General features: G+C 38.4%; 1 protein-coding gene across 1 annotated transcript in view; it reads right to left on the minus strand.

Moving 5' to 3' along the window:
- The window catches only part of ADAMTSL1 (ADAMTS like 1), a 624,112-nt gene that overhangs the window by 132,878 nt on the left and 476,249 nt on the right, over positions 1 to 14,985 (minus strand). The window contains exon 6 of the mRNA XM_075279894.1: positions 4,475 to 4,601. Within this exon, the coding sequence (XP_075135995.1) occupies positions 4,475 to 4,601 (127 nt within the window). The remainder of the gene's footprint in view (positions 1 to 4,474; positions 4,602 to 14,985) is intronic.

A 14,985-nucleotide genomic window follows, 5' to 3' on the forward strand; every position in this document is an offset into this window, starting at 1 on the left:
TATAGCAATTGTAAATAAAATATATATCAATGTATAAAGATTTATGATCTCTGTTCCTAATATGCTTAAATGTTCTCATTACAAAACAGATCTCATAGTTTTATATGACAAATGTATTTCTTTTCGTTTTTCTAAACTTAATAGAAAATGAAGCTTGTAAACAAAAACCTGCAAAAACACAACTGGGTTAATTGATTCTAACATACCGAACATCCTGAGTGGGAGAGAATTTAGAGACTAATCCAAGACACTCTGACAGCTGTGAGCAATGAATCTGACCCTTATAAATATAATTCAGAGTTGGATAGTGAAATACTAAAGATGTAGCAGATGTAAAGATGAGAAATAATATTTTTACTTAGATTGAACTTTCAGTTGTATTGTGGCCTTGGTATGTTCATAATAAATCCTTTGACTACACTATATCAAATGGCACAGTGATAGTCTACGAATGGCAGGATCCTGTGTGTCTTACATATAGTTGTCTTTTAAAGTTAGACATGGGCAGGTTATAAAGTTTACTTTTCCCTAGTAGAGATGAGCGAACACTATTCAAAACAGCCGCTTCGAATAGCGCCCTCCCATAGAAATGAATGGAAACGGCCGGCACGCAAGGGGTTAAGCAGCTGGCCGCCTGCAAAGTCTGCTACGTCCATTTATTTCTATGGGAGTGTGCTATTCGAAATGGCTGTTTCGAATAGTGTTCTTTCATCTCTATTCCCTAAGATAAGCTGCTTTAGCTTCCAATAGCTCTATAATGTATCAGAAAAGTAGAAGAAGGTAAGTAAATGCATCAATGTATACATTAGAGAAGGCATGCCTAACTGAGAGCATTGAAGAACTTAAAGGTTTGTCCAAGATATCAAGCGTTTTTAGATACTAATGACCTATCCACAGAATAGCTCAGTAGTATCTGATGCATTGGGGTCTGTTGACTTTTCCTATGGAAATCCTTGTTTGTGTCTTTCCCAAATTGACTTTTCTTTCTCCACTTCAACAGCAAATTGATCATTGATCATGTTAACATTACTTACAGTTGATAGTAGTCTTCCCTGACCATGAATATGAATATTTTGTAAAGAAATAGGTAGACAACCACAATTCTCTTGGAAATTATGTTAACTACATACATATTTTATATACTTGAGTATAAATGGACTTTTTCAGCACAGTTTTTATGCTGAAAAAGTCCCCCTCGGCTTATACTCAAGTCAGGGTCCAATTCAGCCCTAAGGCCCAACTATTAATCCCCATTTTGTTAATATAAATGCATTGGACAGAGGCCCTGATCATCCCCCCCACCGTTCCGGCTTAGCGGGGCCCCGCGGCGCGGGCCGGACCTAACAGAATGGTCCTGGTTGGCATGTCCCGATTTCAGCTCATCGGCGTCCGTAGGACAGCAAGGACCTGCATAAATTAAGTGAAGGGGGAGTGTCCTTCAGTGGTTGCTACAGTAATGATATAGGTCCCTGCTCCTGTGTATGCATCGAGGAGAGCTCATACAGTAAAGTGAAAGTAAAACACACAGGTACATACTGGGGTTACAATTCCTATTAATGTCAGGCATTTGGGGTTATTAATTTAGTAACTCCATGTGCCTCACATTAATAGCTGTTAACCCCATCATGTCCCTCACAATAACCCCAATGTGCCCCATATAAGGGTTACTAATATGTGAGACATATGGAGGTACTAATAAAAAACCTCAATAATGAAGATACTTAATTATTACCGGCTTATACTGAAGTCAATAAGTTTTCCCAGTTTCTTGTGGTAAAATTAGGGGCCTCGGCTTATATTTGGGTTGGCTTATACTCGAGTATATATGATAGATGTCTGGTTGCTTTTCACTTTCTGTTAACTCTTACATACATATGTGGAGAAGGATTTGGTTAAATATCAGTGCACATTTTTCACATTTTACCATTATGGCTACTTTTGAGAATTGGCTGCTTAGGTATTTTCTCTGTATTGACATTGTTGTACAGTACAGGAAAAACACCCCTCGCATTTGAAATAGTCATTCACATATGTGTTATGCACAGCAAGTTACTGTACATCTGTACAATCTCTATCTTCTCTGCCAATAATTTATTTGTAAGAATAATAACTGCTATAAATGAACCATTGATGTTCACCAGTTGGGGGTGTATATTTTCTCTTTCAATGTAACCTTTTGTTTGCAGACTGATTTAAGTTCCTTTGTAGTTCCAGTTACAAGGTAAAGAAAAGAAGTAGTGAGTGGAAACAAAAGAATCCAAAGAGAACTAGGAAGGTTCATGTGGCTTGAGCACTAAGCAGGTCTGGAAAACATTTTCTGAACGTCCTTCAATCAGGCTGGACTGGCTGTTTGTGAGCAAGTGAAGCATGAAACTGGCACACAGTATCGTCACAATTGCATCCCACAAATATTTACACATTCAAAGAATTCTATACAATTGCAGATAAAAAAGGAAGCAGACCCTGCAATAGCCAAGAGTCCTGGGAAATGATTGCACATATTAAATTCTCCCGTCTTGGCTAGAATTTCTCAGGCTCAGTTGGTGTGTACCATTTTCCTGGTCTTCCTTTCCTGCTACTACTAGTAAAGGAATGGGGATAATATCAGCACTGGGTACTGGGTTTCAAGTAGTAAAAAGAGAAGGAGAAAGATCGGTATTTATCAAAATGAGCAGCTAATTCAAAAAATATTGTAAAAGGAGAATACTTATACTGGAGTTTTTATTTTTCCTGCTTTTATGAATTGATGCTCAGGCTATATTCTAAATGGAAATTCATTTAATAAAATTTAGGCCCATGGGGATAATTCATTAATCTAAATTCACCAGAATTCTTAATATATCTACATTCAAAACTGGCATACATGCTTTGAACAGCATTTATTGTGTGTGTATAAGTGTTTTACACTCGAGTTTGAGCCTCTTTTGACAAAGAAAGTGGCTTAATGGGCATATCTCAAGATAGACAAAGGAGGGGATTTATTAAGAGTGGGCCATTCCTATATGGCAGTCGATGACTTGTGCAATATGTGCCTTAAATATTAAGAGCCTCTGGCCTTTTAATAATTCAGGGACACTTCCATGTAACATAATTGAAATCTACACCAGTTATGCCACCAGTGGCATAGATTTCAGGTATAGCTCATTCCGACTTTCTGGCGTGAGTCATCATAAATCTATTGGGCTGAGGTTTTACCAACCAGCCTTGGCCTGGCATAGATGGGTTAGTAAATTCCCCCCTTGTGCCCAAAATTGCAACAAATTTTGGCACAATTACAGGCAACCAATGGGTAGTGTAAATAGGCAGTCTGAAGATGCACCAAATGTATCATCCAGTATAAGCCACTGTGATAAATCTGGGGCATTTTGAGACTGTCTAGTCCAAAGCCCTAAGTATTTACCTTTATTATTAATTGCATAAAAGCAGTAACTATGTATCATAAGGCATAGAAAGGCTCAGCAGGAAGAGAGACCCATTTTGGAGGAGACATTCTGGCTTGGCCTTAATCCCAGATCATGGCACTAGGTTTCAGGAAAGCCAGGCATTGTTCTACAGAGGGTTATCTTCCAAAATGTGGTCATAGAGTAAGTTCCTCTTTGTCCACCAGACTGATTCACACATTCCACATTCTTTTTCCAGAGTCCTTAGCAAGGAATGCATGGTCTGTAAGATCTGCAAAGTGCAAGCTGTCTTGAAAAGGCAATCTCCTTGAGGAGAAAGAATACCCCTTCTGACCCTTATCACACCTGAGCAATATTTATAGGAAAGCAAACACATGTGGGGTCCATAACAGATTGTGATTTCTTGGAAAGGTTTCTAAGAAAAATATTTGTGGCTAAACACGCCTATAATGGCTATAGCTTTCCTGAGTCACACTTCAGCAAACCGTAAGCTGCACACAAGAACAATTACAGCCAGATGGATTCACACTACGCCTTCTATTTTAATGGATAAAACACAACCTGTAATATAGTACAAATTGAAGTCTCTTCAAGACACTTAAAGTGGAGTAGCAGTTGCACTGTTGCAGCTTATGTCACTTGTGAAGGGTTTCCATGATTGCTAATAAGCAATGAAGTGAGTCCAATGCAAATAACAAGCTGTCTTCAATCTCCACCTCATATGAATGAGATGCTATGCTGTGTAGGGCATTACAGAATGAACACATCTTGATTCACTTGAGCATTTACTAATACCTAATAAGAAAATAAAAGATGAAAACCATGGGACCTCATTATTCTTCACTGATAAATTCTCCAGAACGCCAACTTTGTGAGAAATCACAATTGATGGATCAATCTTTTCCTAGTCACATAAACATTCTATCTGTGTGCAATACAAAATAGCCCTATAAAAACTATCATACAATCTTCATTTGTGTGACCTTTTGTATAGGCCAATGCACAGTACATAGAGTACTGCATTGTAGAACTTGTTATTATATGATAAATCAAATAATGTAACATTCACTTACATTTATTTGCAGAGAGTTGTGATTTGTACTGCCCCCGAACTAACCGGCACGTAGTCCCTTCTCCATTGCAAACTCCACAGTTGTCTTCTTTGGCAGTGCTTCCTAGCTGGTGGTCACAACCAACAATCTACGAAAAAAGACAGGTAGAAATTTCAGTGTGCATATTGTTTCTGTGGTCTTTTACACAATCGCCACCACAGATCTGTAGGCCAAGGCACAATCCAATTAGCGTGCTTGACCCAAAAGGAATGTCTCTTCTGAGCATTGCTTCAAGAGTTGTCCATGTAATAAATCGTCTTCCCAAGATTAAATAAAAAACTTACAGGAGGTCACAAGTAACCCTTTACTGTCTTCCTGGGACATATTACCACATGTGAAACAGCACATTGTAAGAGGGAAAATGAATACACACAATATTCATTCACAGTAAGCAAAGTTTGGTCATAGATATATTTTTCCTCACAGATATATTTCTAATTTTTACTTTAGCTTTGCTAGAAAGTGATAGACAGAGGAGAAAATGTAGAATGACAGGTTGCAATAAATATACTTCTATCAGGTATAACCCTGAATTATCCCAGTATAACTGTATTCAGGTCATCCACTTGGGCAGTGGGAGGATCAACTAAACACTGCACAGGGGAGAGGGGGAGCTGAATGCATGAGGGGCATGCATAGTGATGATGCAGCAGTGCTCAATAATAGAAGAAAACTCCCCTTGGGCTCCAAAATCCAGACTTGAATAAAGAATAAAAGTGCTTTTTCTATACATCCCCGGGGCTCTGAAACATAAGAAAGGTATGGTTTTTATTCTGCTAACAGCATCTACAGTACTGTGGGAGCGGTTTAATGCAGCTGGGGGCAGTGATAGACTCCCTTTAAACAGAGGACCACAGACTTGATATACTCAGACAGCCATAATTATTTGTCAATCAGGATTATCAGGATTAAGTGCCAGACTTAATATATCAGGAATTGTTTTTACAGACAGGGTGTTGAAATACACTGTAAGAAATAGGGGGCAATGTATTTTCAGGTTTCTGATTCTGCCGGTGGCCTAAAATCCTGACACCTTTTAATAGACATTTACACTGTGTATTATTGCATTGTGTACTACTTTTCCATCCAATAACTAAAATAACTCAATATTAAACCTGCACATTAGTCCCTGTGAATTCAATCAATGGCTTTTATCCTTCTAAATAAATAAATGTATAAAATATCCTTATACATGTATACTGTATATGTATATTCATGTCCTGATCAATTCATATCCAATGATTGTGGATCATCTGCCAAAAATCCAGACCTTGCGATAGAATTCACTAGTTCTGAAAATCATGTCAGGAATAATCTGCTGGTCATCCATCAAGCTTACTATGAAACATATATATGCACTCTCTTTATTTAAAGATTTACTGTATGTTTTCCCATCATTCTCCTGACCTTGGATCTATATTTTAAATCAACACAATATAAAAATACACCTGGCAGTGCAAAAATGTTGGTATAAAACATGGGCTGTCACTTGCAATGAGATCATAGCCAGGAGGCACAACGCAGAGCGCTGCAAGCCTCCAGAGAAGCGGCCTCCAAAGCTATGACAGTTTTTCACCACTTGATTAAACTTCACTATTTGTGCTTGTGTCAAGCGTTTAACAGTATACTTTACCCACAGTTGTTTTTGTGCGTGTTTGTTTAACTACCTTTTCTAAAGCCTGACCCCTTCTTTCCCATAGAGAGTCCTTCATTCCTTCTAGCTTCGGGCAGTCCAACATCTTTTAGCTACTGCTGTATCTTGGCTGACCTTATGCAACTGGAGATGATGAGGCAAGAAGAAGGATGAGGCAGTGGCACATGGGGATACAATACAATTAGCATCACTGAGCGAAAGCAGTGGCTTTTTGATTGTGTTCAGAAGTGTTCTTTATCATGCTGTGAAAGGCGTGTGCCCTGAGACTGAAGCCGTAATCTAAACACAACCTTTGTTTTACAGTGTGTTCCTTGATTCCTCCTAACTACATCAACTCATGTGTCTCTCACTCTGACCAAGGAACAATTTGTTTTCCCGTGTTCTTTTTCACAGCAGTGACACTGTATATATACATATATCATGAATAATTGCCTTATAGAGAGTCCTGAAGTGATTGCTTCTAAACGTACACTTGTGAGATCATCACACCTGCAGTATATAGAATACATGACGTTTATTTGGATAGGGAATGACTATCTTTTGCAGTCCAAATGTAAAGTAAAACATGGTTACAAAATTCTAGTCTTAGCTAATCCATTGATATTGTACATTAGAACTGTAAGAAAAATGCGGTACTGAAAAACATGGGCATCCTATAACTAGATACAACATATGATAACATATAAGAACATTCTGATGTTATGAGATCACTCACTTGTACTTACTGTAATTTCAACATGGCAAAACATATCCTTGGAGATGGGTTCTAATGGAATTCATTCTCTCACTCCAAGAAGGTCCAACACGTACAGCTTTTCATTTACTTGGATATACACAATGGTGAAACTACTGCTATAGTAGCCGTAGTAGCTAGCACAGGTCCTTAGGTAGCCTACTTGGACCCCTGCTGCTTTTTTTTTCTTCTTTTTTTTTTAATAGGTTGTTTCCTGCTGGATTATTCCAGTATGTAATGACCCCTATTTACTTATCAATCCCTGCTCCTGCCCACTCCCCCATCAGGGGTCCCATGCATCCCACATTACAGCACTGATGCCTCCTGGAGGCTGAAGGGAGAAGAGGAGCTGGCTGTGGCCTGGAGCAGGGATTGGTATGAAGGCCTCGGCAATTAAAGTATTCATTGGGTTAACCTCACAAGATTCATCCAAAACAAAAAGAGCTATTATTATACTCTAGGGTCTCTTCAGACTTTAGAATATAATAAGTGAAGGTTCACAGGCGGTGGTCAAACCTCAAAAACAGTGTTACTCACTTATGCTGGGCCCAGACGTGGGTGTTCGGGCCTCTTCAATGATGTCACAGGACATAGGTCCCAGCACTCACGTGGGTTACGCCGGCAAAGTAAAGGCCAGCACAACCCACATGAATAAGCCCATAGACTTGTGTCAGAGCCAAGGAGAGCTTTGTAAGGGTGCCTTCACAAGGCGTAGCGCGCCGCTCCTTTAGACACGTATACACGTGTCCGAGCGCGGCGCTTCAAAACAGAGCCCATTGATTTCAATGGGTGCCGATATACACGTGCTACCCATTGAAATCAATCTGAGGTTTTTTTACCTATTGATTTCAATGTGTAGCGCGCGTATAACAGCATTCATTGAGATCAATGGGCTCTGTTTTGAAGCGCCGCGCTCGGACACGTGTATACGTGTCTAAAGGAGCGGCGTGCTACGCCGTGTGAAGGCACCCTAACACTGTTTCTTATGTTTGATCACCTCCTCTGGGCCTCTTCTTAATATATTCTGGGGTCTGAAGAGACCCCAAGTATAATAATAGCTCGTGGGTGGTGAACCCCTACAAAAAAATCTGTGTCTGCCAAACCCCAAATTTTTCTAAAATTCATAATGAGCACTGTAGGGGCCACTATGGGACAGTGTGTTGTGTGGAGGGGCCACTATGGGGTACTATACCATGTAAAAGCTTGTGGTATAGCTTTCCTGATTTTATAGGATTTCAATTGATCCATTCCTTGATACAAAAAAATCCCATCCCAGTTTGGAATGTACAGTAATACAGCTGATACTGACTGCATTGTGATATCCTGATCCACATAGCCTGCAATGTTTCAGATTGCTGGTATAAAATGTAATATATCAAATGTTGTCAAAAATTCCAGGTGGTGCCACGAAGAAATATTTGGCCCTGATATATCCTCAGTTTTCTCTAAGGAAAGTGAAGTAAGCACAACATACAAAAAGCAATTTGATAAACTTCTCTTTCACAGACCACAAAATCAAAAAAACTGATAAAGGTCAAACATGTAAAATTGAGTGTTAAAGGCATCATTCTTCCCAGTACAATGCAGGAGTGTATGTTACCTAATTGAATCAGCTAAAAATACAAGTATGGCAAAGCAGATTTCTCACTACAGAATTAGCAATGTGTATCCAAACATACTTATCAGTGTGTGAAAGCTGCTTGAAAAACCCAGGCCTGAAACACGCATTGTTCTGGCTCACCCTACTGAAGTATGTATTTATGCGTATGCACCTTCCCAAGGGTGGAGAACATTGCTAGGGAAGAAAATAATTTTATTAACTGCATACTGAAAAAGTGGTTTATTTGCCATGAATGTTATCCTGTCTACATTAAGCGTAATCAATGTCATCATTGTTTTTCTCTGACATTTCCCACCCAGTGTTGCTGGGTAATATATTAGAAGCCCTCTGGCAAAGGAGGAATTAGCAGTAATGAATTGTACAGAAATGCCTGTCTAATAGCAAGGATGGGGACGGGTTAAAGGGTCACAAGGGAAAAAGAAAATTTGGTCAATGATAAATAATGGATATGACTATTGAAGGTTTATTGTATTAATGTTCTCCATCGCTTATTTAGTACGCAAGCAATACTGCTATTATGAAAGAGCATAACATCTATTCTACACTGGCAAAGTTAATACTGTTTCTGGAAACATTAAATGATTTTAAAGAGGACTTCTAACTTTGGAAGTATTCTCCAGCATACGGAAGACAACTGTTTTAATAGCTAAATCTTTGGCCACACTACACTTGACAGATGTATGGCGCCTGTAGATAAAGATTTTACTTTTTATTCCATGGCCAACGGGTCCTGTCATAGGCTTGATGATATATTTATGTCCTAGAAACACACACCCATGGTAATATCAGCTGATATAGGTTATACTCTATTATCAGATCACAGCCCAGCCTCACTCTGCAGTTTCACCACATTTCTAAAGGGTAGTAGAGCTGGAGGTGCAATGATGCACTCCTGTCAGACCTTAATCACACATTGAAACTAACCACACTACTATTTTCATATGAACCAGTCCCACTCCAATTTTATGGCAGAACATAAGGCTGTTGTATGGGGAGCACTGATATTGCTTGGAGATTATGTCAAAAAACTGAGAATGGCCCAATGAAGCTCCATCTTCACCAGTATATCCACACTGGAAGCTCTACATAAATGATCCTGGGTCCAATCGGCTTTAGGTGAACTCTCATCCCTCTGCAGCCAGGTTAAAGTTCTACTAATGCTCAATCTGCCAAGCTTTTACAATGTTCCCGCTTTAAGTACTATGCCTATGGGAACAAAATAATGACTTCTTTGATTCATAAACAAAAAGAGAAATCTTTTATTTATTTATTTATTTCTGAATTAGTCACCATTGATAGTACGGTCTCGATAGGAGTAAATGATATTGCAGCAGCCTTCCAAACGTATTATCAGAACCTTTAAGATCTACCTGCTCTAACCTCCCCTTCTAAGTCTCCCTTAATGAATGGAATTGAATCTATCCTCATGGACCTCCACCTCCCTAAACTAATATCTGATGATGTTGCTGACTTGCCCCGACCCTTAATCTATGAGGAAAGGTTATATTAAAAATGTGCCCCGTATCGCTAACACTAGATAAAAGGGACTCTAGGACTTCTCTCATATACATTAAATGTTCCACAAAGATAGTGTATGATTGTCGCTAGCTCTCTGCACAGCAGATTTTTTTTAATTTAAATATATTTAATAATATAGTTAATATATTTCAGAAATACTTGAAGGGGCTGGGTTCACGTGTGCTGGAAATCCAAGTTGCATGATAGTAACCCATATCACCCAATGCCCAAAATAGCATCTGTCAGGTTTCCGCAATGGTGTCATTTTACCAAATAAAACAATGTAGCATGCTGCACTATTTTGTACAAGACTTTTGACAAAAACTGTAATAAAGGTCTTTAATGGAGCCTCCTGTGCAGATGTGAAATTAACTTTTTAATGACCTGTTTGTCTTCTATGTTTTACAGTTTTGCTGCAAAAAAAAAAAAAAGTCATGGTTTCCCACTAAATTAAATCCAACATTTTTTCTAGATTTATTCGAGTATGCTATAAATACTTGGAAGACAGGTGTAAAACTTTAGCCCAACAGAATTTAGCCAAGTGATCCATTCCAGAGTCTCTATAATGACTAGAATATTTGGTGAGTCAGCATACCTAACTGTGCCAAAACCAGGCCACAAATTGTAAGCACTGTATTTCAGTGCACATGTATAAATATTCCCTTGTCATAACATATGTTATCCATAAGCACAAGAAACGATACTGACATTTAGGACAACCTTACTAGCCAGCATAAGGAAATAATCCCTAATTGTCCACTTCTGTCTACAAACTACCCTAAGTATTAGGAATATAAATTATAATGATAATGTTGGATACTACACAGATAAAAAGACAAGGAGACAACGATAAGACTGAAGAAAATAGTTGTAGTAGTGGTCCGGCAGTCAGCTCTGACTAGGGGACTGAGAAGGAACTGAGTCTCCTGATATCTTTGCCCCTGCAGTGAACAATGAGGAGAAATGAAAGAATGTGATCACTGGTAATCTGTTATAAGATGAATACTGCTGGCTATTACAATTGCTATCACTACAAAGTGATCCACGTGTCTACCTGCAACATTGTGGGAACAATCTGCCCACTGAAGATTTCTCTTTTCAAACAAAATAATGGCAGGGACAAAAACACATTGAGATCGAAGCTATACGTTGCGAAAATGCAGCGTTTTTGCCAGTATGCAAATGCTGCGGCAAAAAATGCTGTATTTTATAGTATCTGCAAAGTGAATACGATTCTGGCTAATCCCATCCACACATTGCAGGAAAAAATCCACAAAGGATAAGCTGCATTTTCAAAAACACTAACATTTGGAAAATCGCAGCATGTAAATTACACCAGAATAAATGTTGGCATTTTCTGTATAGGTATAATAAGGGCAGAACGTCTACAGTGGGAAAATCTGAAAAAGTGCCATGAAAAACCATACGGAAATAAATTGCAATGCATTTCCTTCACATTTTTCCAAAGATTTCTTTTGCTGCGTTTCGCTACATGGGCCTTCTCTTCAAGATCATTTATTCTATAGGTCAAAGAGACAGTGAACGGAATACCGAACGCATTGACAAGCGGTGAGTTTATGAAAGCACATGGACCCCATAGACTATAATGTTCTGTGCAGACAGCGCGTGGAAAATACACGACCCCATTATAGTCTAGGGGATCCGTGTGCTTTCATTCCTCTCTTCACAGCCGCTTGTCAATGCGTTCGGTATTCTGTTCGGGGGGTCGCCAAGCGGACTTTCCGAACGGAATACTGAACGCAGATGTGAACCAGGGCTAACAGGGTTGCATACTGTCTATAAATGAACCCTGACAACCCTGTATAGTTAGAGGGCTAGAATACTTAGGTTAAAGGCGCACACACCTCACACCTGAATTGTCAGGTTTTGAGTGAAATTACTCTTTATAATAAATGGGTATTGAATTCCCATGATCATGAACAATTTCTTAGTTTTACAGCAGTTACTGGGCAATTGGTGCCTTCGAGTTTCTGCTGTTTGCTCACCTTTACCCATCATTGTCAACCAACATGGCCAAAAACCTTTAACCATCATTGTCTACAGGGAAACACAAAAACAACATCTTATTACTATACCACAGCTACAGACACATGCTTAAAAAATTAAGAAAGTACCATTTCTTTACCATTTCTTCTATTTATAGCCCTGTTGACTCCACAAAAAAAACCCACCATCCTTATAAAATGAAGTCAAAATAAATTTCCCCAAATATGTTTACAATTGAGGAACCCCAAAAAATGCTTGCCCTCCCAGGGAACCTCCACTATTTGATGTCTGGTATAATCTCTTAAATCTCTTGCAGTATACCAGGAAACTCCTAACTAGGTATTAAGGAAAACTAGTCTTCCACAACACTCTGGTTGAGAAACATTGGCCTAAAGTGGAGAAACGTATAAAGTCAGCTAATACTCCAACATGTGCCAAAAATGACAAAACTGTGCCAGATCATTAACCCTGGCCATTAAAATTTGTATGAGATTAGAAAAACACGACTGTTTTTTCACAAACAGTGCTAGTGTTGTCCAAAGGTAGTGTCTGGTATTGCAGCACAGCCCCATTGAAATGAATGGACATTAGATGCAATACCAGGCACAACCAGTGACCTGGAGTAGCACTGTTTCTGGAAGAAAGCAACCATATTTTTCTAACCTCAAACAACCTCTTTTATGGGGTTACAGTAAAGCTTCACCTTTGGAATCTTGAGGAATTGTATAAATATAAAAGTTGAAGTGTTCACAATATATCACACTACCTTATTTTGGCCTTAAAATGCTTTACAATAATATTTAGTCTTAAAGCATCTTAAATAAGATTAGAAATGATTTATGACGAGTGCCTTTTACACATTTCGGTTGAATAGCTGCAATGAAAACATTTCAGCCTGGGGAAATCCTAAAATGACCTTTATGATGATATAGAATATGTATATTCTCTTCATTCTTCCATTATTGCCTTAGAAAATCTGGGAAATTCAATTTATTGAAATACATTGCAAATTACAAGTATAACTGTTTACAAGACGCTTGTAAGTTTTTTACATGACATTCCATACTGTCTCTGTTTACTCTTAGAATATCAGCACAAAATATCCAGCCAGTCTTGTAGACAGCAGAGACTCTTACTGGTAAACACTAACTCACATTTCACAGCGATGTATAAGGAAAAATATCTTTGTACCGTGTTAGCAAGTGAATATGAAATATAAAAAATTGAGTCTTCAGTAGTTGATACCTAAAAATGATGACAGATTGCAAGCTTTCAAGGCTCTAGGCCTCTTCCTCAGGCATAGTTTAAAAACAATTTCTGAAAGATTCATATTTATACAAAAAGAGACACATAGGAATAGAATGTTCACAGCGAGACAGCGCCTACCACCAATGTTATATGTTCAGCTCAGGGATACAATACATTTAGATTTGTGCAACTTGAAGAAAAACTGTTTAGTATCAAAAGGCCTACAGGTAGAAAATACTAGCCATTCTGCTAAATAAGGTTGAAGAATCAGGAACAATTTTATGTGGATTTACAGACTCCAGCCTCAAAATAAAATGATTCTTTTTAATGACATAACACAATTCTTAATATTGTCTAATTAGTTAGATGAATAGGTAACAATAGAGGCAAATATAACAAATTATGTGTGGGTAAATGACCATAGCAACAAAGTGAACCAGCCACACAAAATATATGAATAAAAAATTAACTTTTATTGAGTGCTCCTAAAAAGGTGTAGCAACATATATACATACAAAATATATAAACAAACATAAAACAAAATCATATAGGGGTAGACAATGCTACAAATACCAACTTGTCAGCCATGGAATGTACACTGGATGGCAACACTAATATCATAGTACAAAGGGCTCAACCATAGCTAAAACTGAAAGTGTCCAATAATAAAGTGTTGTAAATGAAAACAACAAATAATCAGTGTAATAACCCACAGATAGCTACGAGACTGCCCACATAGGATGATCCAAGATTAGCCTCCATACATACCAACAGTAAAGGGACCCGACGCGCGTTTCACCTGTACTTGACAGGTTTCGTCAGGGGATAACTACTAGGTATCAGATGCAATCTTATATAGAAGAAGAGAAGACTTACCGCAGGTGTGTATCAAGTAAGAAACAAACACAGCAGTAACGGTAACACACCTGCGGTAAGTCTTCTCTTATTGCCGGACTTCTATATAAGATTGCATCTGATACCTAGTAGTTATCCCCTGACGAAACCTGTCAAGCACAGGTGAAACGCGCGTCGGGTCCCTTTACTGTTGGTATGTATGGAGGCTAATCTTGGATCATCCTATGTGGGCAGTCTCATAGCTCTCTGTGGGTTATTACACTGATTATTTGTTGTTTTCATTTACAACACTTTATTATTGGACACTTTCAGTTTTAGCTATGGTTGAGCCCTTTGTACTATGATATTAGTGTTGCCATCCAGTGTACATTCCATGGCTGACAAGTTGGTATATGTAGCATTGTCTACCCCTATATGATTTTGTTTTATGTTTGTTTATATATTTTGTATGTATATATGTTGCTACACCTTTTTAGGAGCACTCAATAAAAGTTAATTTTTTATTCATATATTTTGTGTGGCTGGTTCACTTTGTTGCTATTAGATGAATAGGTGTTATATATTTACTTTCACAAGAATCCAATCACTAGTTATTTCCTATTAGCCTTCTTGTACACGACACAATCAGCGTGCTATCTGTTTTTTGTTTTTTTTCCGGATAGCACAATGATCCATTTCACCATGAATTACATGGTCCCGTGTGTGGGCCGACAGTCCGGGCCACGAAATATAAAACAGGTCCTATTCCAGTACGATTTTGTGGCCAAGTTTCCGCGGCTCCTTTTCATTGAAAGGGGCCGTGGAAGATGGTTGGTGCACAGGCTATACACAGATTA

Source organism: Leptodactylus fuscus, chromosome 1 (assembly GCF_031893055.1).
Source record: "Leptodactylus fuscus isolate aLepFus1 chromosome 1, aLepFus1.hap2, whole genome shotgun sequence".
Taxonomy (NCBI): domain Eukaryota; kingdom Metazoa; phylum Chordata; class Amphibia; order Anura; family Leptodactylidae; genus Leptodactylus; species Leptodactylus fuscus.